Raw genomic sequence first — 26108 nt, forward strand, 5'->3', positions numbered from 1 at the left:
TAAAACCCATCACAAGAAAGTTAATGGAAGTCCAACCAAAATACCACCACTTAAACAGAACAAAACAAAAGGTAGGCATTGTTGGGGCCAACCCCTCCACACCAACTGTAGTCCTTTTTTAAGGGTTTTGGAGGATCGTCAGCCGCAGGTGACAAAATCAGCAGGAGCAGCACATCCTAAAGGTGAGAGGCTTCAAATAGTCTCAAACTTTAAGTATTTGGGGATAATTCTTGATTCACATCTAACCTTCGAAAAACAGGTGAAAAGGGTCATCTGTACGGCTAAACTAAATCTTAGCAACTTCAAATGTATCAGAAATCAATTGTCAATAGATGCCGCCAAGTTATATGCACTCCATGATTTTTATACATCTGTCTTACTGCATTACTACCTGGTCCCAAGCAGGTAAAAACACCCTTGGGCCCATGCACAGTTTATATAAAAGAACACTCAAAATCCTAGACAAAAAACCTATGAGTCACTGTCATAATCGCAAAGTTGAATCTCCTGTCTTTTGATAATTTTGTTCACCTTGCAACCTCCTGTCTACTGTACAAAATGACTCACAATCTTGCCCCTCTACCATTGACAGAGTTTGTATCACTGTGCTCTGAAAACATCAGGCAGACAAGAGCATCCACTAGAGCAGGGGTCGGCAATAGGCGGCCCGTGGGCCATTGCTGGCCCATCACCAATAATATTTGGCCCAGCCAAATATTTAGAGGTTATAGATTGATTTAGAGGTTATAGACTGGTCGTTAGACTGTAAATTGTCAATCCCATCTGGCAACCCTGCTCTTGACGTCATTGCATCAACACTAGCTCCGTTTAACATAACACACCTATCCACTCAATCAGATATTTTCTTCACTTTTTTTATCCGTTTAGTGAAATCTCAGTTTATGTGAGTGAAAACGCTGTGTTCGTATGGTTGAGAGGACCAATTGTAAAAAAAAAAAATTGCGTTTAAAAAAAATAAAAGGTTATTTTGGTAAACTGGACACATTTTGGGAATATATATGGTTACTTTCTTGCCTGAAAACATATTAAAACTTTATAAAATGACATGTTAACACTTGTAAAACCAAAAGTACAGGTTTTAGCTAATGGAGGTTAATGGAGGTTAACAATATTGGTTTCACCATTCATAACTATAGGTGTGTTATGGGTGTAGTGGTGGTCTAGTGGATAGTGTGTTGGACTTCCGATCGGAAGGTTGTGAGTTCAAATCCCGGTTGTGAGTTCAAATCCCGCCTGAAACCATACCACTACTAGTGTGCCCTTGAGTAAGGCACTTAGCCCTCAGTTACTCCAGGGGGAATGTCCCTGTAATTCGTAATTGTAAGTTGCTTTGGATAAAAGCGTCTGCTAAATGGCAAAATTAAATAAAAATTTAAATAACACTTTTTATGCATCGTCCCCGTTTCAGGGTACCCAAAATTATGGGACATCAAATGACCAAATTAAGCAAATTATGTTCCTATAATTTTACTAAATATTTCTCAATATTCTGATCCCCACTTGAAACTACTACTTGGAGGGTCATTCAAGTGGTTATTTCCAAAGAGGATGAAACTATCTCTAGTTATTATTTCCTATTCAGAAACGGGTGTTTCAGAGTTTCCGACAGCTGCTGAACGCACCATTAGAAAACGCAAAGACAGGTATGAAACTATGACCTCTAACGGCTAGAAACACATCAGGACCATAGGTTTTTATTATGAATGAATGAATGAATGAATGAATGAATGGACTTTATTGTCATTGCTACAGTACAGGTACCAAACAACGAAATTGAGGAGGGGTGGCTCCCCTGGTGTTAGGAAAGGGAAACATTTTTTGATTATTCGCATAAAATGATATCAACAAATGGACAGAAAAGTAGCGTCTGTCATGACTTTCAGAATAACGCTATAATTATCCGACTTCAGAGTGCAGAGATGCACTTCCCCGCCGGTTGTTTCTCGCCTCCAAGGCAGCACCTGGCTGCTGCTAAGCAACTAGAGCCGCCTCGCTCTGTGAACAGCCTCGACCTCGCGACTGTTGAATATCTCACGCAGACACATTTTATCCCCGTGCAACAGGCAATTGAAAGGCGCGATCAGCAACTGCGCAAATCTGATGAAAGTGAATACGACCATTACCTTGAAAAAAAAGAAAGAAAAAGAAAAACAATCTGTTTTGGGGTTTCTCATGTGGCCAGACTCACTTCCGGTGAGGAGGGGTTGGGCTGTGTTCGGAAAGGCATACTAGCGTACTATTCATACTATGTATGACGTAGATTTGAGTATGCAGTGCGTTCACATGCATAGTATGTGAAATTTGTGTAAGCGAGAAATGCCAGGATGTAGCCTATACTAGATTTGCCAAAAGTTCTGAGTATGGGGTGAGGATACTTTCATACTCAACTTCCCCAAAATGCATTGTGCGTCTCTTCAGTCACTTCAAACTGCATCATACAAACTCGTCATACAGATGTTGTGTGGTGCGATTGCCTGAAGAGACTGAAAGCTCACAATAAACTACGTTTTTGCACAGATTTGAGTGTTCAGATACTGCTTTTTTGCGCTCTATTTCATACTCTTCAGCTGCAGCACCCCAGCTAAGTCTGATCACGGATGTGCGGTGGTATTTTCACTATTTTGGGAATTTACATGGTGAAATGCATTCTTAGACATGTCTACGTTGTCATGATTACAAAGATGCCACTTGAAATGCATAAAATCCAAGTTTATTTGTGTCTTACACACACACACACACACACACACACACACACACACACACACGTTTGCCTAGTATTTGACTGCCTTTAGCCCAGTCGTGAATGGTCCCAGTATTGTAGCTTCAGATGTTTTGTTTTCACAAGTTTTTTTTTTATTGTGCTTGCTGTAGAAAGCAGCACTATATGTTATTGCTCATATATATTTATTTTAAACCTGTTCTTTTACCAACTGCTAAGACAACAATATAGTAAACTAGTTACTTTAGCTAGCTAAAGATATTGGCCCCCAAATCATTTTACAACTTGTTTAGCTATTATGTTCCGACGTTTCTGTCGAACCCCGCAGTAAAGGTATCTAACTAAGGTAACTTAGCTAGCTAACGTTCGCCTACAGAAGTGGAAATCAAACGTCAGATCAGATATATAAACAGGTTGTTTTGATAAAGTGGCCACATTTTGGGAATATATATGGTTACTTTCTCACCTGAAAACATATTAAAACGTAATAAAATAACATGTTAACACCTGTAGAGCCAAACTTACAACAGCTTTTAGCCCATGGAGGTTTAACCTGATTTAAAATCCCTGCTGCCGAAATGCATTCTGGGATACTGAGCTGCATACTTCAGTGTGAACAGACTGCTGGTAATGGCATACTAATTATGAATTTAGTATGCAGTGTATACTCATTGAGTATGTATTATGCCATTTCGAACACAGCCACACGGAGAGCACCCGGAGAGGAAGCTGCAACCTGCAAGGCCTGAGCGGAGAGGAGCAGGCAGCTTGTCTGTAGCATTGGTTGGGACTGAGCAGAGTCGTCCGAAGCGAAGTAAAGAACAGAAGAAAACAGGAACAGGGACACAGTTGTAAATACTATTCTTTATTTATTTTTTTGCTTAGGGCCTTAGCGTGTACACTATTTTAATAGACACGCGTGTGCTGCTTTCTTTTTCAACCGGGGTTCCCTGGTAGATCTACTTGTCTGGTTGTCCAGATCTCCACTAAACCCCGAGTTGCAACATTATAACAAGACTCATATACTAAAAGCGATACGTTGTATCGACTCTGCCTCAACAAATGACGAGTGTTTTTATAATGCCATTTTGCAGAATGTTCTAATCGCGACTGGGCCCATCTGCACAGGCAGAGCATGAGCCTCACCCGGGGTAGCCATCACCTCAAGTAGCTAGCTGGCTACAAATACTTGTTCGAGGCCAAGATAGGCGTCACAATCAACTCTGGACATGGTGAGTATTATTTACTACACGTTTTTGCTAGTAAGTTCGTTAACACGCCAGGAAACAACACAATTTTGAAATCCCCCTTATCCGAAAGTGTAGTTCTTTCACTCTGCATCAAGGCGAGCTCAGAGGTACCTGGGTTTCCGGGATAGAAGTCGAATTCGTATGTCACGACATAAGACGCCCATCTTGCAAAAGCAAAGTATTTGCATTGAGTAATCTTTAGCATGTTGTGGCCTATTTGAAGAACTCAGGCCCATTGCAGAGCAACTGCTGTCCTGTCAGTTTAAGGCTTGAGGAAATGCTCAACATTTCTGAAATGCTTTGCTCTTTTCAGCATGTATTCGTCAGATGTAATCACAGGTACCCTTGTAACGGTGAGCAGAGCACGATATTGTGATGGATGTTGAGTTAAAGACACCCCCCCAATCAAAATAATTTTAAGCAGAACATTCATGTTTGAAGTATACATACCTGGAGGGCGTCTTTAATGTGATTATGTTATAGCAGCATTATTCATAAACATAATATTACATCTGCCAATCTTGGACATTCTGGTATACGTTTGAGGATGACCTGACATTGGTTTCACACAACTGCCATTTTCCCCCCATCCTTGATTACTTTCCCCCCACCACTTCCTGCACTGCTGTTCTCCTCCAATTCTTCTCTCCTGCCTCTCACCCGTCCGCTGCTCCCTCTCCACACCAGGCGTCAGAGGAGTCCTCATTGCGTGCGCTGGAGAGCCTCATGACCGAGTTCTTTCACAGCTGTACGACCAACGAGCGGAAAAGAGAAATCGGTGAGTCTGGCCAGGTGCTAGTGTTATATACATTTTTTAATTAATTAATTTTGCCATTTAGCAGACGCTTTTAATCCAAAGCCACTTACAATTACGAATTACAGGGACATTCCCCCTGGAGTAACTGAGGGCTAAGTGCCTTACTCAAGGGCACACTAGTAGTGGTGTGGTTTCAGGCGGGATTTGAACTCACAACCTTCCGATCACAAGTCCAACTCACTATCCACTAGACTAGACCACCACTACCCCCGTTATATGGAGGACCAAGTCTGTAAAAATTAACAATAAATATATAGATACATAAATGATTGTATGGACAAATAAATGAATGAATACACACAGTATAACGAAATACATTTCTATATTTATTTATTCTTTTACGCATTCATTCTTTGTTTTCCACTTTCATTCTTTGTTTTCCACATTCTTTTCCACATTCATTCTTTCTTTTCCACATTCATTCTTTCTTTTCCACATTCATTCTTTCATTCTTTCTTTTCCACATTCATTCTTTCTTTTCCACATTTATTCTTTCTTTTCCACTTTATCAGATCTGTATGCAAATATCTGGGGGCGTATCTTGCATGTTGTCCACGCCCCTACGCATTTTCATTGGTTGATACCGCGCGTGACGTGTGAAAGCAGCGACGCAGTTATCATCACAGAGTCGTTAGTCGTCTATAGCCCCGTTCTCACACAGCCTGTTTCTCCCTATAGACATATAAACAATGTGGAAAAGAAAGAGTGAATGTGGAAAAGAAAGAATGAATGTGGAAAAGAATAAATAAATATAGAAATGTATTTCGTTATACTGTGTGTATTCATTCATTTATTTGTTCATACATTCATTTATGTGTCTACATATTTATTGTTAATTTTGACAGACTTGGTCCTCCATAGTGTTATGCCTAATTTGGTCTGGGTGCCAATACCTGTCCATTCTAATCCTATTGTCTGACCCCCGAACACATTTGCCACGATGATGATGGTATGAATGAATGAATGAATGAATGAATGAATGAATGAATGAATGGTCTTTATTGTCATTGATATAGTACAGGTACCATACAACGAAATTTGGGAGGGGGGTGCTCCCCTGGTGCTAGGAAAAAAACTAAAAACAAGAAGGGAAAAGAGCTGGTTTACATAAATAAAGGCTATGTACACTATCCACTGTACTATACTATACAAATAAAACACTGTGCTGTACTCTATGCTATGCTATACATATTTTAACATTTCCTATCTCTGAACCTTATGTACCCGAGGGTTGTCATATTGCACATAGTGTTATTGCACATTCATTTAAAGTGTCGCAGTTTGCAGGTTTGAAATGTTCACAGTTGTGTTTCAGTATTGCACTTGATTACAATCTAGTAGCTGCCATCAAATTGTCTAGATTGTCCAGGGCCTAGAACCTAGGTCTTTGCTGTGTTCAGGGCCTGAATGGCCCTGGGGTAGAAGCTGAGCTTCAGTCTATTTGTCCTTGCGAACATGGTCCTGAACCGCCTGTCCGAGGGCAGCCGAACAAAGTGTTCGTTCCCAGGGTGGGATGGGTCTCTGGAGATCTTGGAGGCCTTCCTGAGGCAGCGTGTGTTGTACAGCTCTTCCAGAGAGGGGAGGGGGGCGCCGGTGATCTTCTGGGCCGATCTCACGACTCTCTGTAGCGCTTTCCTCTCTGTGGCTGTGCAGCTGGAGAACCACACGCAGATGCAGTAGGTGAGGATGCTCTCCACTGTGCCGCGGTAGAAGGTCACAAGCAGCTCCTGTCTGAGGTGGTATTTCCTGAGGACTCTCAGGAAGTAGAGCCGCTGTTGTGCCTTCTTGATGATGGCTGCTGTGTTGGTCTTCCAGGACAGGTCATCCTGTATGTGCACCCCCAGGAATTGGAGGGTTGAGACTCTCTCCACGCTCCCTCCATCGACGAGCAGGGGCTGGACCTCAGATTTTTTCCTCCTGAAGTCCACGATGATTTCCTGGGTCTTTGACTGGTTCAGCAGCAGGTTGTTAACCTTGCACAGCTTGCCCAGCTGCTCCACCTCATCCCTGTACGCCGCCTCGTCCCCCCCCGAGATGCAGCCCACCACGGTGGTGTCGTCTGCAAACTTTCCTCAAACTTTCTATGGGCATAGACATATAATGGGCTGTGTTCCAAAATGTTGCGTTTTAGGAAGTGTAATCAAAGCGCATTCTGATCAAAGTACACTTGATATAAGCAAGACTTAAAAGGACACAGCCAGTGATAACGGTGTGCTTCCTTGTTTCCACAGAGGAGCTGCTGCATAACTTTGCTCAGCAGATGGGAGCATGGCGTCAGTGCTTGTACTTCCTATCCAATACTGGCAACGAGTATGTGATGATGTACAGCCTCACAGTGTTCGAGGTGAGTGTTTGTGATGATGTACAGCCTCACAGTGTTCGAGGTGAGTGTTGGAGGTGAAGATAACGTTACAGAGTAAAGAGTTAAGGTTGTAGTCGGATTGGGACTGGATTGAAAAATAGGCTACTATACAGGACAGGATAACAGAATTTTCCTTCCCATACCATCCTTTACTCTAATGGTTAACAGGCTATGGTGTGACAGACAGCTAGACCTATTATTTGAATACTTGACTTTAATAACAGCTCAGAGGGAAGTTTAGGTATATGACCTGTATCTTATTTTTTTATTTTTTTAGATATGTTATGTCATTTATACTTAATATATTTACAACTTTTTTATTATTCAGAAACCCAAAATCTGATATGATATTTAGGCCATGTTGCCAGACTGTAACGTAAGGCTTGACATCAACACCAGATTTGAGGTTCGTTTGTAGAATTTGGTGAAGCAGGGAACTTCCTTATGGCTACCTTATAAGGGATATCACACCAAGAACGCTGTTGAACCACTGTAGTCGTTGAATCTGATTAATCAGGAAAACATCTCATCAGCTGTTCGCTCTTCTTTATAAAACCTGGACAGATATCGGATGAAGGTCATGGTTCACCCAAATATCACTTTTCTTTTGATCACAGAACTTGGTCAATAAGATGTGGCTGGGAGTGGCCTCACAGGACAAGATGGAGATCCGTGGCTGTCTCCCTAAGCTGCTGCTCGGCCAGCACAAAGCCATGCCTTTCTTCATCAGGAACAAACTCTGCAAAGTCATCGTGGACATCGGCCGCCAAGACTGGCCCATGTTCTACCATGATTTCTTCACAAACACCCTTCAGGTAAGCCCAGCAGGTGTCATAAAGCCACTGTTCATGTTAGTGTTATTAGCCATTGGGAGCCCTTGTCTAATGTTACTGTCCGATATTGTCACAGTATAACTAGCAGTGTTTCCTCCAGGATTTTTCACATTAGTGGCGGAGCGCTCATTTTTCGCGTGCAGAGCGTGCACGCGCATAAAATGCGCACTGGCGCTCAAAACAAAGACGTAATTTCACCAAAAACTAGAGGGTGGCAACAATTATAATTTCTTTAATAGGGGTTAAGTCATTAAAGCCGAGCAGGTGATTTTATATAGAAGGTGATCAAATACCAATATATCCTACAGCTGCAGCGGAAAATGCGGAACGCGCATGACACACACACACACAGAAAGATCAATACGAAGTAGGCCTACATGAGAGTACACGCACAAAACCGGCTAACGTTACTCATTAACTGTTTACACAAGTAAAATCACAGTGTGACAGTCAGATGGAGCATTCGGTAAACAACAACAGCAAGGTAATGCTATCAGTTGAGTTAAAGAAAACCAACTCTTACCTTTGAGGACACCAACATGAGCCCTGCTTACCCGTACCTCCGCCGTTCTGTTCGTGGTGATTTTAGAGGCAATAGATTATTTTTGCCCCGTGCATATTGCTATGAGTAGTTCGAAGCTAGGTGCTTGCACGTTAGGTGCGAGAATGCTCGGTTAACCCATTAGCGGGAACATTATTTGTTTCACAAAATAGGCTGATTTAATTGACCATGAACATCAGAGACATACATTACGAATGTTCATTTAAAATACTCTATACTGAGCACTGGTATAAGAACATGAACCAGAGAACAGCAGTAAATGCAATAACCCACAGTCGTCGCTGATGATGTTGCATTTTCGATTAGGATACGTTTACGGGATTAAAGGGACCGGCGACGGGCGAAGAGAGAAATCCAAATGTCCCGCTAAATTCGGACCAATCACAAAACTGTTTTGAAAGCGCGTCGCCTTGCGCCGCGCGCCTGTTGAGAGCGATTCAGTCTCGATTGCAGTGCGAACACAAACGACGAGGTTAATTGCAACATTGTGACATATTGTAACTAACTACGCCCTAAATCGTAACGAAATGTAGGTCTGGAAGCGGCCTAAATCTAGCTTCAATCTGCTTTTTTTCTGTTTTCCGGTCATAATAACTCGCTGCCTTTCTGCGCAGCCTGAATCAAAGTGGACTGTCTGAATCAATTAGTGGCGGAGGAAATTCATTCGTGGCAGCCCGCCACGAATAAATGCATATAGAGGAAACACTGACTAGTCTCGCTCTCTATTGAAGGATCTTATCGATGACTAGAGAGGCGTGACGAATGGAGACAGGGATTTCACCCAAATAAGTGAATACAATGCACAATTCTGCACCTGCCAAATTCTGACATCAAAAAACATATTCCCATGTTTTCATTTTGTGCAATGTGTGATGTAAGCATAGGGCAGGGCAGAATGGCAGGAGAATCACAGGCAAAAACTTTAGGGGGGGGGGGGGTGGTGAGTAATTAAGAATTCTGACTATAAGTTGATGAAATCAATTTGTTGATATGAGAGGTTAAGCAATGGAACACACAACTGTTGCCAACATGGAACCCTGATTGGATCACAGTGTAGGCCTGTGTTTATCTGTGATCATTGATCAGCCACATGGAAAATGTTTTGCTCTGGAACAATTTACAATGGAGACAATGAGTTCTCATTGATGACAGATAATATGAGCCTCACCAATATCGGCCAAGCAGTTCAGAGAGGGACTGTTCAGAGGGTTGGCAAGGAGAGTGGGACAATTATTAATTCCTCAATGTTCAATAACTACCAATATGTGAAAATAGACACTTATTTGATCATAATGTGCACAGCAGTTGTCGCTAGGGCTGTGACGGTCACAGGATTTTGGGTAGCAGTCAAATAATCGTTATAACTGCTCAGTTCCAACTTTTAATTTTTTAAATAGGCTATGCCTGTCCGAGGCTGACCCTCTCCTCTGATTGGTGTTCAGAGTCTGAGGAGAACAGCAACTAAAAGCAGTTTTTTCATTATTCTGTGTATTCTGTCTATTCTGACACCTGTAGGACATTAAAAAGAAGCTTCTGAGATAATCTGTCTGACGACCACTAGGTCGCCATGAAAGCAATGATATGATGTCAAATGGGAATTAAAAAGAAAAAAGCTTCACAAATCAAATCAAATCATAAGCCCTTCTCGAAGTCAAAGACTCCCATCCTACAGACCGCTAGAAAAGACACTGTTGGGTGGTGGTGCCGAGAATATCCATAGAAATGAACTAGTTTAGTGGTTTATGAATTGAGGGTACCATGTGCCTGTAAATTGTCACCACACTGTGACAGGGATGAGCATTGCCTGGACAATCTCCTATGTTAAAAGGTGGAAGCAGGACCTATTTCTATCATTATCTCATCAATCCATATACCCTACCTTATAATGCGGGACTTGTTCAATTTGCGCTCCATTCAGGGTACACAGATATGTAGATCACTGTAATCAATATTACGGATCTAGGGCTGAACTTAGTCATGTCCTCATTCAGCACCAGCTTCAGACCAATAAGAAATGTTTGAATATAATCAAAACTTTGCTGAAGGTCAGGAATGGCCTGCTGAGCTGAGGGGGCACAGTAGACAACAGCAGCATCAGCATAAAGATGTCATTTACAATTGTTACGCAAGGCTTAAGACTAGTCCAGGATCAAATCACACTTGCAATGGAAAAATCTCCATCGAGGTAGGATTAGTCTTCATCTGCGTCCATAAAACCAGCCCATAGAGCCCTATCCCGCAGGTCATTTTGAAACCGTTCAGATTAGTAGAGGAAACTTTACAGCCCCGATATCAAGTGACGTTTATTCACTTTGTGGGAGTGCAGCTGCTCCAGTCTCCAGCCATGGCGTCTTTGGGACTAGTTCTGCTCAAGACCACGTCAGAGGAGCTGGCGTGTCCGCGGGAGGACCTGAGCGTGGCCCGGAAAGACGAGCTGCGCAAGCTGCTGCTGGAGCAGGTGCCCACGGTGCTGCGACTACTGACCGGTGAGAGGCCGCACCACTACTACATCACTCGCTACTGAACCATAGAAACTTAGAGAGATATAACTAATTCACCACTATTCTCTCTCTCTCTCTCTCTCTCTCTAATTTTTCTCTTGGTGTTCCTGTCCTGCAGATATCCTGGAGACGATTTGGGATAAGCATAATGTTACAACCGCCACCCCCCCTCCCTCCCCCACCTCAGGAGAAAGCGGTGAGGATGTGGGCCTGAGTCAGGTTTCAGACTAAAAAGGAAGTGTCCTTCCCGCTTCTGTTGTTGATTACCTCCCTGTGAGTTTGAGAGGACTGAAGGTGGAGATGCTAAGTACACCTGCCCAGTCATCTCAGATCTGCAAAGATGAGTGAACAAGGGTGGAGGGGAAGAGATGCCTTTTTGAAATTACATATAGCCATGTGTGTGTGTGTGTGTGTGTGTGTGTGTGTTCGATGATTGTTAGTCTCTGGGAGATGTTTTGGCAACGTGGGTTCCAGTCTAAATCAAGCATGTTGCAGGTCAGGTTTAGTTTTAATAATAATAACTAGGGATTTACCAAATTAAAAACCGAATTTAAGGAAACATTTGGCCGGACATTTGGCCGGATACTGAATACCTAAATGCGTACCGGCAGTTTTTCATTTATTTTTGTACCATTGCATGAATTAAATACATTTCCCTTTCTAATTATAATGGTGAAAACTTTTATTGATCACTTTTATTGAACATTCCAGCAGACATTAGGCTATACCAACAAAGCACAATAACTGAAAATAAATAAATAAATAAGAACAGCATTGCACTGTTTGATCGTGTTGTCAAAAACGTCTACTCAGGGTTTTTCCTGGCACAAAATGAGGTTTTATGGCAGAGAAAGTTTGTTAGTCCTTGTTAATGACAGTAGTACCATGTCAGTCCAAAACCTATTGTTGACTGTCTGATCAAAATAACTTTTCAGCGATTGAAAAACCCTAATAGACTTCAAAACTGATCATTTTGCAAGTAATAGGGGGGTAGTGGTGGTCTAGTGGATAGTGAGTTGCACTTGTGATCGGAAGGTTGTGAGTTCAAATCCCGCCTGAAACCACACCACTACTAGTGTGCCCTTGAGTAAGGCACTTAGCCCTCAGTTACTCCAGGGGGAATGTCCCTGTAATTCGTAATTGTAAGTCGCTTTGGATTAAAAGCGTCTGCTAAATGGCAAAATTATTATTAATTAAAATTAAGTAATACAATTAAAGTAGCACTGACTAACGCTAGTATAGGCTCAACTTGTCATTCTGGATAATGGAACAGCAAGCGCTGGTTCCCTGTTTTGTCTTTACGTGCACAGCTATTTCGCTAGCAAACATAGCGAAAGCTAAGCTTATTTGCAGTACAGCGCCACCAGGGTTAGGGTTAAATAGCGCCCACGCCACCACGTTGGCGCAATGCCTCAATTGCAGTTAGGAATTACATAAATCCACCGAGTGCAACGCAAAATACGACTGTCAGAGTTTTGTCGAGAGCAGGAGACGGCAAGAAATATGACAGAGGCGGCCGCCTCATAATTCTCTATGCAGGAAAAACCCTGCTACTCGGCGGTAAACATTCTGTCTTTTCACACATTCGGACGAATACCGAATGTGCTTTTTTTGCTATTGTTCGTCCATATACATTCGGTGGCCGAACCTTCGGTGCATCCGTAATAATGACAAAATAATTAATTGACAATATTTTTGTGTTTCTTTCATTTTATTCGGCTTTCAGCCATCAGAGCACGGGAGAGAGAGACTCTTTATTCTGTCCCTCTCCTACTACGTCAAAAAACGTACATAATTAACAACATAGTTATGTCAGTAACCATGTTACTTTCTCCTTTCCCACAACAAATTCTGGTGGATTTGTTGTGGGACAGGTATGGGTCATGGGAAATGTGTGTGTGTGTGTGTGTGAAAGAGATGATTGTGTGTATATGTATGTTAATCTAGCCCCCTTCTGCACCCCCCCCACTCTTTAGCGGAGCTATTGGGTAGTCTACTTCAAGGCAGCCAGTACTCCAAGCTGCTGTCCCAGCCCATGCCGGCGCTGGACACTGAGAGTGAGCAGCTCTGTTCTTCGGCTCTGGAGTGTCTGGCCCACCTCTTCAGCTGGATCCCTCTGTCCACCAGCATCACCCCCGCCCTGCTCGCCTCCATCTTCCACTTCGCCCGCTTCGGCTGTGACCTGCGCCCTAAACCCAAGACTGCCCCCTCCATTTACTCCACCTCCTCCTCCTCCTCTTCTAACGGCGAGCTGGGTCGTGGCACGTTGGCCAATGGCGGCGGGGGGCAGCGACCCTCTCAACAACAGACAGTCGGCGGCGGCGGCGCGGAGCACGCACGCCTAGGGGTGCTGGCCATGACTTGCGTCAACGAGCTGGTGTCGAAGAACTGCGTGCCGCTGGATTTCGAGGAGTACCTACTGCGCATGTTTCAACAGACCTTCTTCCTGCTGCAGAGGCTGACGCGGGAGAACAACACACACACCGTCAAGGGTCAGCTGCAGGAGCTGGACGAGAGGTAACGGCCCATAACCTCCCCTGATTGTTACCTCCCCTGATTGTTACCTCCCCTGCTTGTTGCCTCCATTGATTGTTGCCTCCCCTGGTTGTTGCCTCCATTGATTGTTGCCTATGGCAGAATACTCGGTCCTGATGGACAGATGTGACCTCTGAGTCATTGAAATGCAATTTCGCTTTATCGTTTTATTTGCAATTTCTACAAAGACATGATCACAAAGTCAGTTGACCGTTATTTAGCCCATCCAATGATGGACGATGTTGGCTAAGTGCAAGGACAATCTGTCAGCAGAGGCATACATTTCAGGATTATAGCCCAGGGCTCAAAACTAAGGGTGTCCCGTTGTTCTGGGGAAGATTTGTATGGGACGGCTCCAAACAGGCCTCCAGGGCAGTTCTGCGTCTATAGCTGACCCTTGAGAACGGAATTGTCATGGCGGTTTCGCTGCGCACGGATGCATTCTCCAGCCAAAGATCATTACATTTATTTGTGACTTGAAAGGGAAAAGATAGAGCATTTTACTCTACATCCCCTTCACAGACAATATTGTTACAAGATGGCTTTATTAGTTTGTTAATTCATTGTGTAGATATATTTTTCCAATGTGATCTAACTGATGCTTCAACCCAACAAGTGAGACAAAGCCCAGCTCCTTAATCGTGCGGCGAAGAGAATCAGACTTGTGCGACGTGTGCACACGGAAAAGGGGAGCTTTATTTAGGCTATTGCAGAATTAGCCGATTCCAAACATAGCAGCAATAAACTAAACTGAGGTGGTGCTTGAAAATATTTCCTGAGGTTGGCAGGTGCAGGCACAAACACAAACTCGGGGGGGGGGGGGGGGGGGGGGGGTGGTGGTCAGGCTAACTCGAGTCCCCTTCCCCCACTGCTGAAAATATGATTTCCACACGAACAAATGGGGAGAAAATTGTTTGTAATATACAGTGAACCCAGGCATGGAAAGTGGCAGAATTTGTCAGTACTGTTTAGGGATGCACGATATGCATTTTTTTCCAACCGATACCGATACCGATGTTTACCCGCTTCTCGTGGCCGATAACCGATATGATAACCGATATGAGAACAGATATCATTTCACAGTTGATAACCTGTAGTTCATGCACACCTGAAGGTAAGAAAGGCTATGTAGTGAGCAAAGATTGATGATTTAATATTCCATAGTGATCTCACCAAATCTAACTTACATCACTATTGTTAACACAACAAAGAGAACACTTCTGACTCTTCAAATGTTCATTTATTATTTCCTCTAACAAACAGAATCTGTTATAGACAGTGCACAATGCTTTTTTTAGCCAAGATCTGGCCTCCTTTTATGAAAACAAAAAAGGCTCACCTAAGAGTAATTAGATCAAAAAAGTGTCAAAAATAAAGTGCATCTTGTCTATCCCTGTAAATTGAAAATGCATAAATAAAATATCATTTTAGAACCAAGAACCAAAAGTTTTATAGAACTTTTACAGAAACTAGTGCCAAATGGCTGCTTAGTCTGCAGATAAACAGAATGACACAAGGCACATAGTAGGCTACACTAGTATGCTTAATAAAGCAACTGAAAAGAATACTTTAGAATTTCTTATGTAGGCTGTTGGCATTTGGACTCTTGGGAACACATAGATACATATATTAGATAATCTAATATATGTATCTATGTGTTCCCAAGAGTCCAAAACTTATCTGGCTTACGCTAGTATCGATCAGACTATGGATGTGTGTGGCGACTGTATCATACAGAGCAGGCAGGCACACGTCTGCAAAATAGCGGCGGCTTGGGAGTGTATACCGGGGCAGTGTTTCCTCCAGGAATTTTTACATTAGTGGCGGATAGCCCTGTCCGCATGCGCGCTCAAAACAACGACCTAATTTCAACCAAAACTAGAGGGAGGATGGCAAAAAAATAAAATAAATAAATACAGAATATAAACTTGTGACTGACAGTCACATACACACACACAAAGATCATCAGCTATAATATAATACGAAGTAGGCCTACATGAGCACAAAGCGGCTAATGTTACTGATTAACTGTTTACTGTAGTGCCGAGAGACGGGAGTCGTAGGCGGCGTATCAAATGACAAAGCTAAACGTTTAATGAAGGACATGAACGATTGTCAACAACACACTCAAGCAGTAAATAGAACAGACTAAACAACTTGGGTACTACGCACTCAACTGCGGACGGAACAATAATCCCAACCCATAGTTCCGTGCGTGAATTATGTCAACCCACCACATTACAGAAGTAAAATCACAGTCAGATGGAGCATTCGGTAAACAGCTGAGTATCAGCTGAGTTAAAGAAAACAAACTCTTACCTTTGATGACACCCACATGAGCCCTGTTTTCCCGTACTTCTCCCGTGTGTCTCTTATTGTCCAAATGTTCCCTGAATTTTAGCTGCATGTTTTTCCAGCATGTAATTCCGTTGTCAATAAAAAAATCGACTCCCCTTCTTTTTTCCCTGCCAATACTGTCGTTGCTAAAGTGACGGCACATAAGAATCGTTTTTTGACTTGCTAATGTCTGCTGATACACCAACACAGCTAGCCGATGCTGATGGCTCTCCCGCTGTAGTTGTAGCTGGTGGTGGTGGTACCCCGCCATAAACGTTGTTGGCTGATCCACCACCTAGCTCCTTTGCTCCTGTCAGCCATGCAGTTTCGGATCGCTCATAGCCACTGCTAGCTTCAGCAATGTTTGAAGTGTCTGGGACATCTTTTTTTTTGAAAAATCCATCCATCTGTCGCTGTTTTCGTTACATTTTAAGTTATTTAACGTGATATCTTATTTTTGCACCTAGCTAGCTAGATCAGCTTTTTGTATCTTTTAGATCAGGGGTGGGCAATTATTTTTCCCAGGGGGCCAAATGAGCAACTGAAAATATTTTGGAGGGCCGGGCCAAAATTCCGAACTCAATTATGCATAATATACATTTTATTTCTATATAAAAAGCAGTAAATGGCATTGTTTTGACCGCTGGTAAGAGTGTATGTTATTATTTGGCAATTAAAAGGTGAGGTTAGCTTTCAAAAATATCATTTATTCAAATAGAATTTCCAAAATGATAAACAAAATGTGAAACATTTGACTCATTTTCAGTCACATTAAATAACAAAGGGCATTTTGAGTTTCATGTACTTTTGAAACGAGGCTTTTTTTTTGCTTTCTAAAGACATCACATCATCTTTGTAGCCAAAATAAACAAGACATGTCACTGAACTGTGTAACTGTGGAAAGAAAAGTGTCCCAGTTTTGTAGCCTTTTTGACTTTACATGCCTATATTAAACATTTAATGTTTTCAGAACTGTGCACAAAAATAAAAATAAAGTGTCAGATTTCAATTGTTATATTTCCACATTTTAGTTTTCTTCAGTTCTTTTTTTTCATTCAGTGTGAGAAATCCAGTCTCTGTTGAGCTTTAACAAGTCCATCAAAGTCAGGTTGAATGTCTGAGGTGGAGATGCGAAGCACAGCTGACAGATGTTCATCAGTGAGAGAGGATCTGTACCTGGATTTGGTAAACTTCATGACTGAGAATGTCTGTTCACATATGTAGGTGGATCCAAAGAGAACCAACATCTTCTGAGCATGTCTCCTCATGTTTGGAAAGTTCTCCTCCTTGAGAGCAGAGTAGAACTCTAGCAGTGATGCTGACTTGAAGTGCTCTTTCAGTAGTGAATCAGACTGCAGGTCAATGAGTTCAAGCTGAACATCAGTGGGTGCACTATCAACACTGCAGGTAAAGGGGAGCTGATGGTTTGACTTCTTTCAGGGTTTTCATGTGTTCGAGATTGTTGCTGCCTAGTTGCCTTGAAATGAATTGCAACTTTGTCATGAAGGCTTTCACATGGCTATGCATTTCATGAACAAAAAGGCCCTTGCCCTGCAGTTGTGTGTTCAGTTCATTCATCATTGCAGTCACATCAACAGCAAATGATAAATCTGCCATCCAGTCCTCATCAGACAGCTCTGGGATGGTTTTTCCTTTCATCTCACAAAACTCCTTTATCTCTGATTTCAGAACCCAAAACCTTTTTAGCACTTTGCCCAGGCTGAGCCATCTGACAGCTGTGTGGTACCTGACATCACCATGTTCGCTCTCTTGCTCCTCCAATAGTGAAACAAACTGCCTGTGATTTAATGCTCGCGCTCTGATGAAATTAACTGTTGTAGTAACAACATCAACCACATGGCTAAGTTTTAGCACTGACTTGCACAACGCTTGCTGATGAATAATACAATGTATAAACACCAATTTCTGCTCTGCGTTGAGTTCACTCACTTTATCTTGCATTCTTTTCAAAAGCCCAACATTTTCCCCTGTCAAATTCGGACATCCATCCGTAGTGACACCTGCCAGTCTGTCCCATTCGAGTCCCAGTTTGTCCATGCATGCGTTTACCTCGGTGAACAGATCACTCCCCGTTGTGGTTCCTTTCATTGGCCGGATTGCTGCCAGCTCCTCCGTAAGCTTGAAGTCGCGCGTTATCCCCCGGAGGAATATGAGCAGCTGGGCTGTGTCACGGACGTCACAACTCTCATCCAAAGCTAAAGAAAAAAAGTCGAAGCTTCCCACTTCACTTTGCAGCTGAAACTGCAGATTCTCTGCGATGTCCTCCACCCTTCTCGTCACGGTGCGGCGGGACAGCGGGACGTTTTCAAACGCTTCCTTTTTTTCTGGGCATAGCAGTGCTGCAGACTCTTTCACAAACTCCCCCTCCGAGAATGGCTTACTGTTCTGGGCGATTTTGTGGGCTATCACAAAGCTGGTTCTGGTCGCTGCATCTCTGGCTGCATGCAGCTTTGTAAAACAGCCTTGTTGTTTTTCTAGCTTGGCTAGTAAATCTGTTGATGTCCGTGCTCGTTCGGCATCAGTCAAGTTTTTGTATTTCTCGGCATGTTTCGTCTCGTAATGCCGTTTCAAATTGTACTCTTTAAACACGGCGACATGCTCCCCACAAACCAAACACACAGGTTTACCCTTGACTTCAGTAAAGAAAAAATTAGTTGTCCATATTTGTTTGAAAGTTCTGCGTTCGGCATCCACTTTCCTCTTTTTGGCATGAGCCGACATTTTCGAATTTTTCAGGGGTGACAAGTAAGGTAGACAGTTCAGGGGTGACACGGAAGGAAGACGGGTTGTCAATCACGTGCACGATTGCGTGCACTGTGAGAATAAATGGACTTCAAAATAAAAGCAATGCGGTTTTAGTCCACCCATAAGATAATTCGAAAATATAATATATTTAAAAAATTTTATTTTATTTTTTTCTTTCTTCTAATTATCATGTAATCTTTCGCGGGCGGTCAGAATCATCCGGCGGGACGTGTTTGGCCCGCGGGCCGTACAATGCCCAGGTCTGTTTTAGATGGTACTACCGGTGACTTTTAGCCCGTTATTTGCGAGGAGAAAACACAGGCGCCCGAGCATTTCGGCAGGTAAGACTGCTGAGCAGGGATGCTTGAGTCTGCACGGTTCTCATGCCGGTTCACATTTAGACCAATCAGGAATAGCCCTTGTGTCACGTCGTCAACTGAATGTTTAATGTCATTAATCTGATTTTGGATCAGCGGTTAGAGAGAGATGGGTGTGGATTTAGGTGCACTTTTAGTCAACATCCATTATAGCGCTGATCTAGGATCAGATATATTTTAATCAGCTAAAATGTTCAGATATTTTTATTTTTTTATTTTATTTTTTTAGTGGACTGAATCAATTAGTGGCGGAGGAAATTCATTCGTGGCGGCCCGCCACCAATAAATGCATATAGAGGAAACACTGCGGGGCTCTAAATGTGAAATTAGCGGGCGAAATCCTTTATCTTCTACTACAGAGAAAGGCTGGTTGTCGAGGGCCATAAACTCCATTATTTTTTCATTGATTGCTTGAGCCTTTGAGCTGTCTCGAGTAAACTTCCTGCAGTTTTCAAATGCGTGTGCAATAGGCACAGCAGCTTTTTTTTTCGCGGCTAGGCTACCTTCTGCTACTAGTGCTTGATATTCCTTCCATACAGCGTGCTTGCAATGGTGAATCTTAAGGTGACTTATGAGATTCGTTGTGTTGTAACTCGTAGACCTTTGCCCTCCTCTCCGAACTTTTGTCGAACATGTATTGCAATACATGTTGCAAACGCAATACATGTTGCAAACGCATCTGCCTCAGAAACTCTGAAGAATGTCCACACCGGGGAAGACATGTTTCGCTCTCGTCTATACACTGCGTGGCTGTACGCAGGCGCAGCAGCATGAGCGCGTCAACCGGAACCAGAAATATTTCCGGCTTCATATTATCGGCTCTATATCGGCTAAAATTTAATAAAACCGATAAATATTTAATAACATTAATTTCCCATTATCGGGCCGATAAATATCGGTGCCGATAATATCGTGCATCCCTAGTACTGTTGTAATTTAGGGAAAATGCTTTTAAATATAAAATTAATGTCATACTAGTTATTACTAGTATTTAAATCATTGAATTATACTTTGAATGACCTAGACAAAGCAAAACATAAAATAAAAAATCTAATTCTAGGTTGAAAACAGTTGGGATGATTGAAATGAGACGATTTTAGGTTGGTGATGAACATTTTTATTCTCAAGCCCTTCCTCTAAAGAAAAGTATTCACATTCACAACACAGTGTCATCTACCATGGGACTTAATAGCAACAGTGGTCAGCCTAAGGTTGCAGACTTTTTGTTTCCATCTCTGAGGGTATGTCCATAAAAAGCTTGGGGCAATTGGTAGAGCTACCCTGACTTGGGGCCATGGTCTTGGTAGAGCTACCCTGACTTGGGGCCATGGTAGAGCTACCCTGACTTGGGGCCATGGTAGAGCTACCCTGACTTGGGGCCATGGTAGAGCTACCCTGACTTGGGGCCATGGTAGAGCTACCCTGACTTGGGGCCATGGTAGAGCTACCCTGACTTGGGGCCATGGTCTTGGTAGAGCTACCCTGACTTGGGGCCATGGCAATATGTTTGGATCTAGGGGCCCTAGAACACACTCAGCTAGCCAACTGCCCATGTCAATAGCAAATTAACTGAGTATGACTCACCCTGCACCCTCTCCAACCTCAAACGATACTCAATAATTATTTTCATGATGACGGGGTGTCATCAGACAAAAGAAGAAAAGGCGCTATCACGTGACAGTACACAAAAACAGCTCTTTCACAGCTTTTTTGTGTTAAATGTTTCTCCTACAGCTCTCACTTGCCTCTCCTCTATCCTAGGCATTTCATTTTAGTAATGCAGCGTGTACAGTATGAGAACCAGATTCAGTGTAGACCTTTCTGACATCACCAGATTCAGTGTAGACCTTTCTGACATCACCTTTCTGACATCATCAGATTCAGTGTAGACCTTTCTGACATCATCAGATTCAGTGTAGACCTTTCTGACATCACCAGATTCAGTGTAGACCTTTCTGACATCATCAGATTCAGTGTAGACCTTTCTGACATCAGATTCAGTGTACCGTAATTTCCGGAACTATAAGCCGCTACTTTTTTCCCACGCTTTGAACCTCGCGGCTTATACAATGACGCGGCTAATTTATGGATTTTTCCCGCTTTCACAGGCTTCATGCCAAAAATAGACAACAAACTGAGCACCGTCGCATAATGTGACGTAAATCGAGCGTGCTCAAACTTCCCAACATTCTGATTACGGTAGTCATTTTGTCACCCTCATCATGGCAAAGACACAGAGAAATGCATATGATGCAGCTTTCAAGTTAAAGGCGATCGATCTAGCAGTTGGAAAAGGGAATAGAGCTGCTGCACGGGAGCTTGGCCTTAATGAGTCGAAGATAAGACGTTGGAAACAGCAGCGTGAGGAATTAACTCAGTGCAAAAAGACAACAAAAGCTTTCAGAGGGAAGAAAAGCAGAACTAGAAAATGAGCTCGAAGACTGGATCAACACACAGAGAGCAGACGGCCGAGGTGTTTCAACTGTGCAGATCCGGCTGAAAGCCAAAACAATCGCCACCGCAATGACGTTTGAGGATTTTAGAGGTGGACCATCGTGTTGTCTAAGATTTATGAGACGTAAAGGCCTGTCCATCAGGGTACGGACGAGTCTGTGTCAGCAGCTCCCTGCCGACTACGAGGAAAAAGTTTCAAACTTCCGCAAATTCACTGATGCAAAGATAGCGGAGCATTCCATCGGCCCACACGACATCATAAATATGGATGAGGTTCCTCTGACGTTTGACCTGCCTCTCACTCGGACTGTCAACAGGAAAGGCGAATCATCAGTCACGCTGAAAACAACTGGGCATGAAAAAACGCACTTCACCTGTGTTCTGAACTGCACGGCATCGGGAGAAAAGCTTCCACCGATGTTGATTTTTAAACGCATGACGATGCCAAAATAAAAATTCCTGAAAGGAATTGTTGTGAAAGTCAACAAGAAAGGATGGATGACGGAAGGCCTAATGCATGAATGGTAGGGGTGTAACGGATCACCTAACTCACGGATCGGATCGGGTCACGGTTTTTGAGTCACGGATCGGATCATTTTTCGGATCAACACAAAACATTTTTGTTTTTATAAAAACTACTTTTTCCTTGAATTCTGTAAAAACACCACTTTTACTATGTGACAAAAACCAACAACATTCAAGATGTCAAAACTGGTAATATATATATATATATATATATATATACATACATATATATATATACAGTATAATATATATAACATATTCTACACTCAAACATTACATAATTATACTGAAATACACTCAATTTAAATGATAGGAGAGAGGGAGGAGGCGCCTGGTTGCAGCAGTGAGTCACTGGGCTCTTTAAAGCAGACAAATAAACATGTTTTATGCCACTTTTAACTAAATAATAAAGTGAACCCTTATTTTGAACATGGTATGGAAAAAATGTCTACATTATCAGAAGTTGTCGAGCTACCCTTTTCGTGCCTCCCATCATAGTTGACAGAGAAGCCAAAGTGCTCCCATACATGGGATTTAAATGACGAGGGAGGCATTTTGAGTTCTTCTCCGCCGAACAACGTAACTAGCACTCGCCATGATACACCTGGGCCGCGTTCGTAAATTCGCTTTGAGAGCGCCGGAGCGCACACTGGGTCCGACGTCATAAAGCGACCAAGTAATTTGATTGGACAAGAGGCGTTCCTTGAACGCTGATCAGATTCCAGAGCGGATTTACGAACGCAGCCTTGTTGTTGTGGATTCCCAGCTTCACGTGGAGTGAGCAAACAACGGATTATTTTTCTTTCGCATTATCAACCTACCATTGCGCTTTAGAGTAGAACAAAGCACGCAACTGTCGTGTCTATCTTTTCATGGCAACTCTACATTGTGATTTAAAATATTAAGTAATATTATTACTTGTTAACATTTTGCAATTGATCCGCGGTACACATGCGTTCCAAACCGTGGAGGGCGATCCGAACGGATCACGGAATTTCCGTGATCCGTTACACCCCTAATGAATGGTATACGGAGTGTTACGGCAAGCGACCGGGAGGATTCTTTCAGAAGTACAAGGCATTGCTCGTGTTGGACAGCATGAGGGCACACATCACAGATTCTGTGAAAGAAGAGATCAAGAGGACAAACTCAATTCCTGCTGTGATTCCTGGGGGCACAACAAAGTGTTTGCAGCCACTCGACATCAGTGTCAATCGTGCATTTAAGGTGGCGTTCCGTGTTCAGTGGGAGGCTTGGATGACAAGTGGGGAGAAATCCTTCACTAAAACGGGCCGCATGCGAAGAGCAACTTATGGTCAAGTCTGCCAGTAGGTCCTGACAGCGTGGAGCATTGTCAAAAAATCCACTATCATCAACGGGTTTCAAAAGGCTGGGCTGCTGCGTGTTGAAGAGGGCAGCATGAGCTCAGCGGGGAATTTGCCTCCGGATGAAAGTGACCAGAGCGACAATGAAAACGATCCAACATCGGATTAAGCCATGCTGAGGCTATTCAACTCCGACACCGAAGGAGATGACTTCAGTGGTTTCAGTGCACAGGAGGAGGAAGATAGTGACCAATGACTTTCTTGGTAGGCTACTGTTTACTGCTATTTTTGTTATTTTTGTTACAAGCCATGTTTCGTTAAAGCCTATTTATTTTTTGTTACAAGCCATGTTTCGTTAAAGCCTATTTATTTTTGTTACAAGCCGTGTTTCATTTAAAAGCCTATTTATTTTTGTTACAAGCTGTGTAAAAAAGAAAAGAAAAAGAACAACGAAATTGGGGAGAATATTAATTTTAACAGCATTGACCGTCCCTGCCAGGGATAAAGGGAGATGTGACAACCGACCAAAATCATTAACGGTACGCTCAAATACAGGTTTAAAGTTCAATTCAAACAAGTCTTGGATAGATCTACTCGTGACTACATCCAAGTATCAAAAGGATTTGTCAACCATCTTCAATGGGAATTGAGAGTATGATATACCGTGTTTCGTTTAAAGGCTATTTATTTTTGTTCCAAGCCGTGTTTCGTTAAAGCCTGTGTAAAGTTAATTTGTTTCAATGTACCGGTAGGCACCTGCGGCTTATAGACATGTGCGGCTTATAGACATGTGCGGCTTATTTATGTACAAAATACATAAATTTTTTTAATTCAGTGGGTGCGGCTTATATTCAGGTGCGCTTAATAGTCCGGAAATTACGGTAGACCTTTCTGACATAATCAGATTCAGCGGTAGACTTTCTATCATCAGATTCAGTGTAGACCTTTCTGACATCATCAGATTCAGTGTAGACCTTTCTGACATCAGATTCAGTGTAGACCTTTCTGACATCATCAGATTCAGCGGTAGACCTTTCTGACATCAGATTCAGTGTAGCCCTTTCTGACATAATCAATAGTTTGCCACTTCCTGCTGGCCCAAGTCACCCCGGGGGATGGCAACACAACCTCCCCAAAATAACGCTAGTGTGCACACCTAAAAAAAGCATGGGCCTAGCCCTGCTGGTCAAGCACCATCAGTGGCATCAGACCAGTTCATGGCCATGTAGGCCCTACTGCAAGCGAAGGGCAATCGATGCTTATTTTTGTAAACCGAAATATGAGATCCTAAAATTGGGTGCCTTTAAAAAAAGCTTCCCTAGCAGAGTGTGTCTTGATCTGTGCTGCACCGAGTAGGTCTCTTACTCCTCACTCGTCTCCTGAACCATATTCAGGGGTGCAAACTTTCTGCTAAATCTCAAAATAGGTCATCCATGTGAATCGTGTAGATCTGGAAGAAAAAAATGTTCGGGTGGGAGGGGGGGGGTCTAAGTCTCATCCAAGTCACATGATGCGCAAGCTAACTAATCTTCCTGTCTGCTAAACTCTGCTGCTGTTGAAATAACTTTAAGCTTCAGGCAGCTAGGTACAGTTCCAGACAGTGTAGAGAACACAGTCACAGTAAACTGTTTTCGAAGTAATTCTGCAGGTTTTAAGGTTAGGGCTGCCGCTACTTAAACACGCATCATTGTTAGTCCACCGTTAGTGCTAGCGATATCCATTTAGCGCCATTAAAACTAGCGCTAATCATTTTCAGGCAAATGTGTCACCTTTTTGGGCCATCACCAGTTTGCACCCCTGATATTATGCACGACTTGTGTAAGCGAGGTTGAATAAAAAGTTGCAGGGTTTGGTTGGTTGGTACACTATAACCTATTATTGATATTATTAACCTATTGGTATTGTTGATTCATGAATCATAGTAGACCAGCCCAGTGTTTCCCCTAGGTTTGCTGCCTTGGGGGGGGTGGCATGGACCGTGGCATAGACCCCCCCCCAGGGGGTAAGACCCTGCGACATACCAGCGTCATGTCCAGGGGGTGTACTTGTACATTAAGCCGCCTCACGCTACGGAAACAGGAGATAGGCTCCTGCCCTATGGGCCATTAGGCTCCAGAACCATCGGTTCTCAAGGCTACTTATGTGGTCTTGACTACCTGTCCACTTTCTCACCTGGTTCTTGCTGTCTCTCTCTCTGGTGTGCCGACACCATCCTGCTCTCTCTCCTTCTCTCCCTCTCTATCCTCCTCTGTCCCTCTTTTGCTGTCAACCAAAAGGCAAACATAACAACCAGAGTATTTATATTCTAATAAGAGGTATACATTGATCCATATCAATTTACATCCCTGTCTTTTATAACATAATTATAATGTAATATTGGATTGCTGTGGGCAACGCAGTCAGATAATGTCATTTTGACTTTACTCTAAAAACAAAATCGACATTTCCAATGCTTCAATCCATTGTCCATGTACTGTAAATATGCCATTATGGTATTACCATGAAGCCCAATTCTAGCAGAATAAGAAATATTGTATATCTACTTCAAGTAAAAAATGTACTACTTAAAGTGCATCCAGTTAGCTCTTTATCTGGCAAGTTCAGCAGACTAGCTCATCTCATCACCTCTGAGCTAGCTAGCTAGCTTGCTAGTTCTTTGACTATTTACACCATAGCGACGTTACCTACTAGCGGACGTTACCTATTAGCGGACGTTACCTACTA

At 42.8% G+C, this 26108-nt stretch overlaps 1 protein-coding gene across 1 annotated transcript in view; it reads left to right on the forward strand.

The window, feature by feature from the left end:
- Positions 1 to 3494: 3494 nt before the first annotated feature.
- Positions 3495 to 26108, forward strand: part of xpo6 (exportin 6) — an 84277-nt gene continuing 61663 nt past the window's right edge. The window contains exons 1-8 of the mRNA XM_080524348.1: positions 3495 to 3591; positions 3835 to 3972; positions 4678 to 4768; positions 7039 to 7151; positions 7787 to 7984; positions 10891 to 11050; positions 11184 to 11261; positions 13042 to 13582. Coding sequence (XP_080380474.1) covers positions 3970 to 3972; positions 4678 to 4768; positions 7039 to 7151; positions 7787 to 7984; positions 10891 to 11050; positions 11184 to 11261; positions 13042 to 13582 — 1184 coding nt within the window. The 5' untranslated portion in view covers positions 3495 to 3591; positions 3835 to 3969. The remainder of the gene's footprint in view (positions 3592 to 3834; positions 3973 to 4677; positions 4769 to 7038; positions 7152 to 7786; positions 7985 to 10890; positions 11051 to 11183; positions 11262 to 13041; positions 13583 to 26108) is intronic.

Source organism: Nansenia antarctica (assembly GCF_963989245.1).
Source record: "Nansenia antarctica genome assembly, chromosome: 2".
Classification (NCBI taxonomy): Eukaryota; Metazoa; Chordata; class Actinopteri; order Argentiniformes; family Microstomatidae; genus Nansenia; species Nansenia antarctica.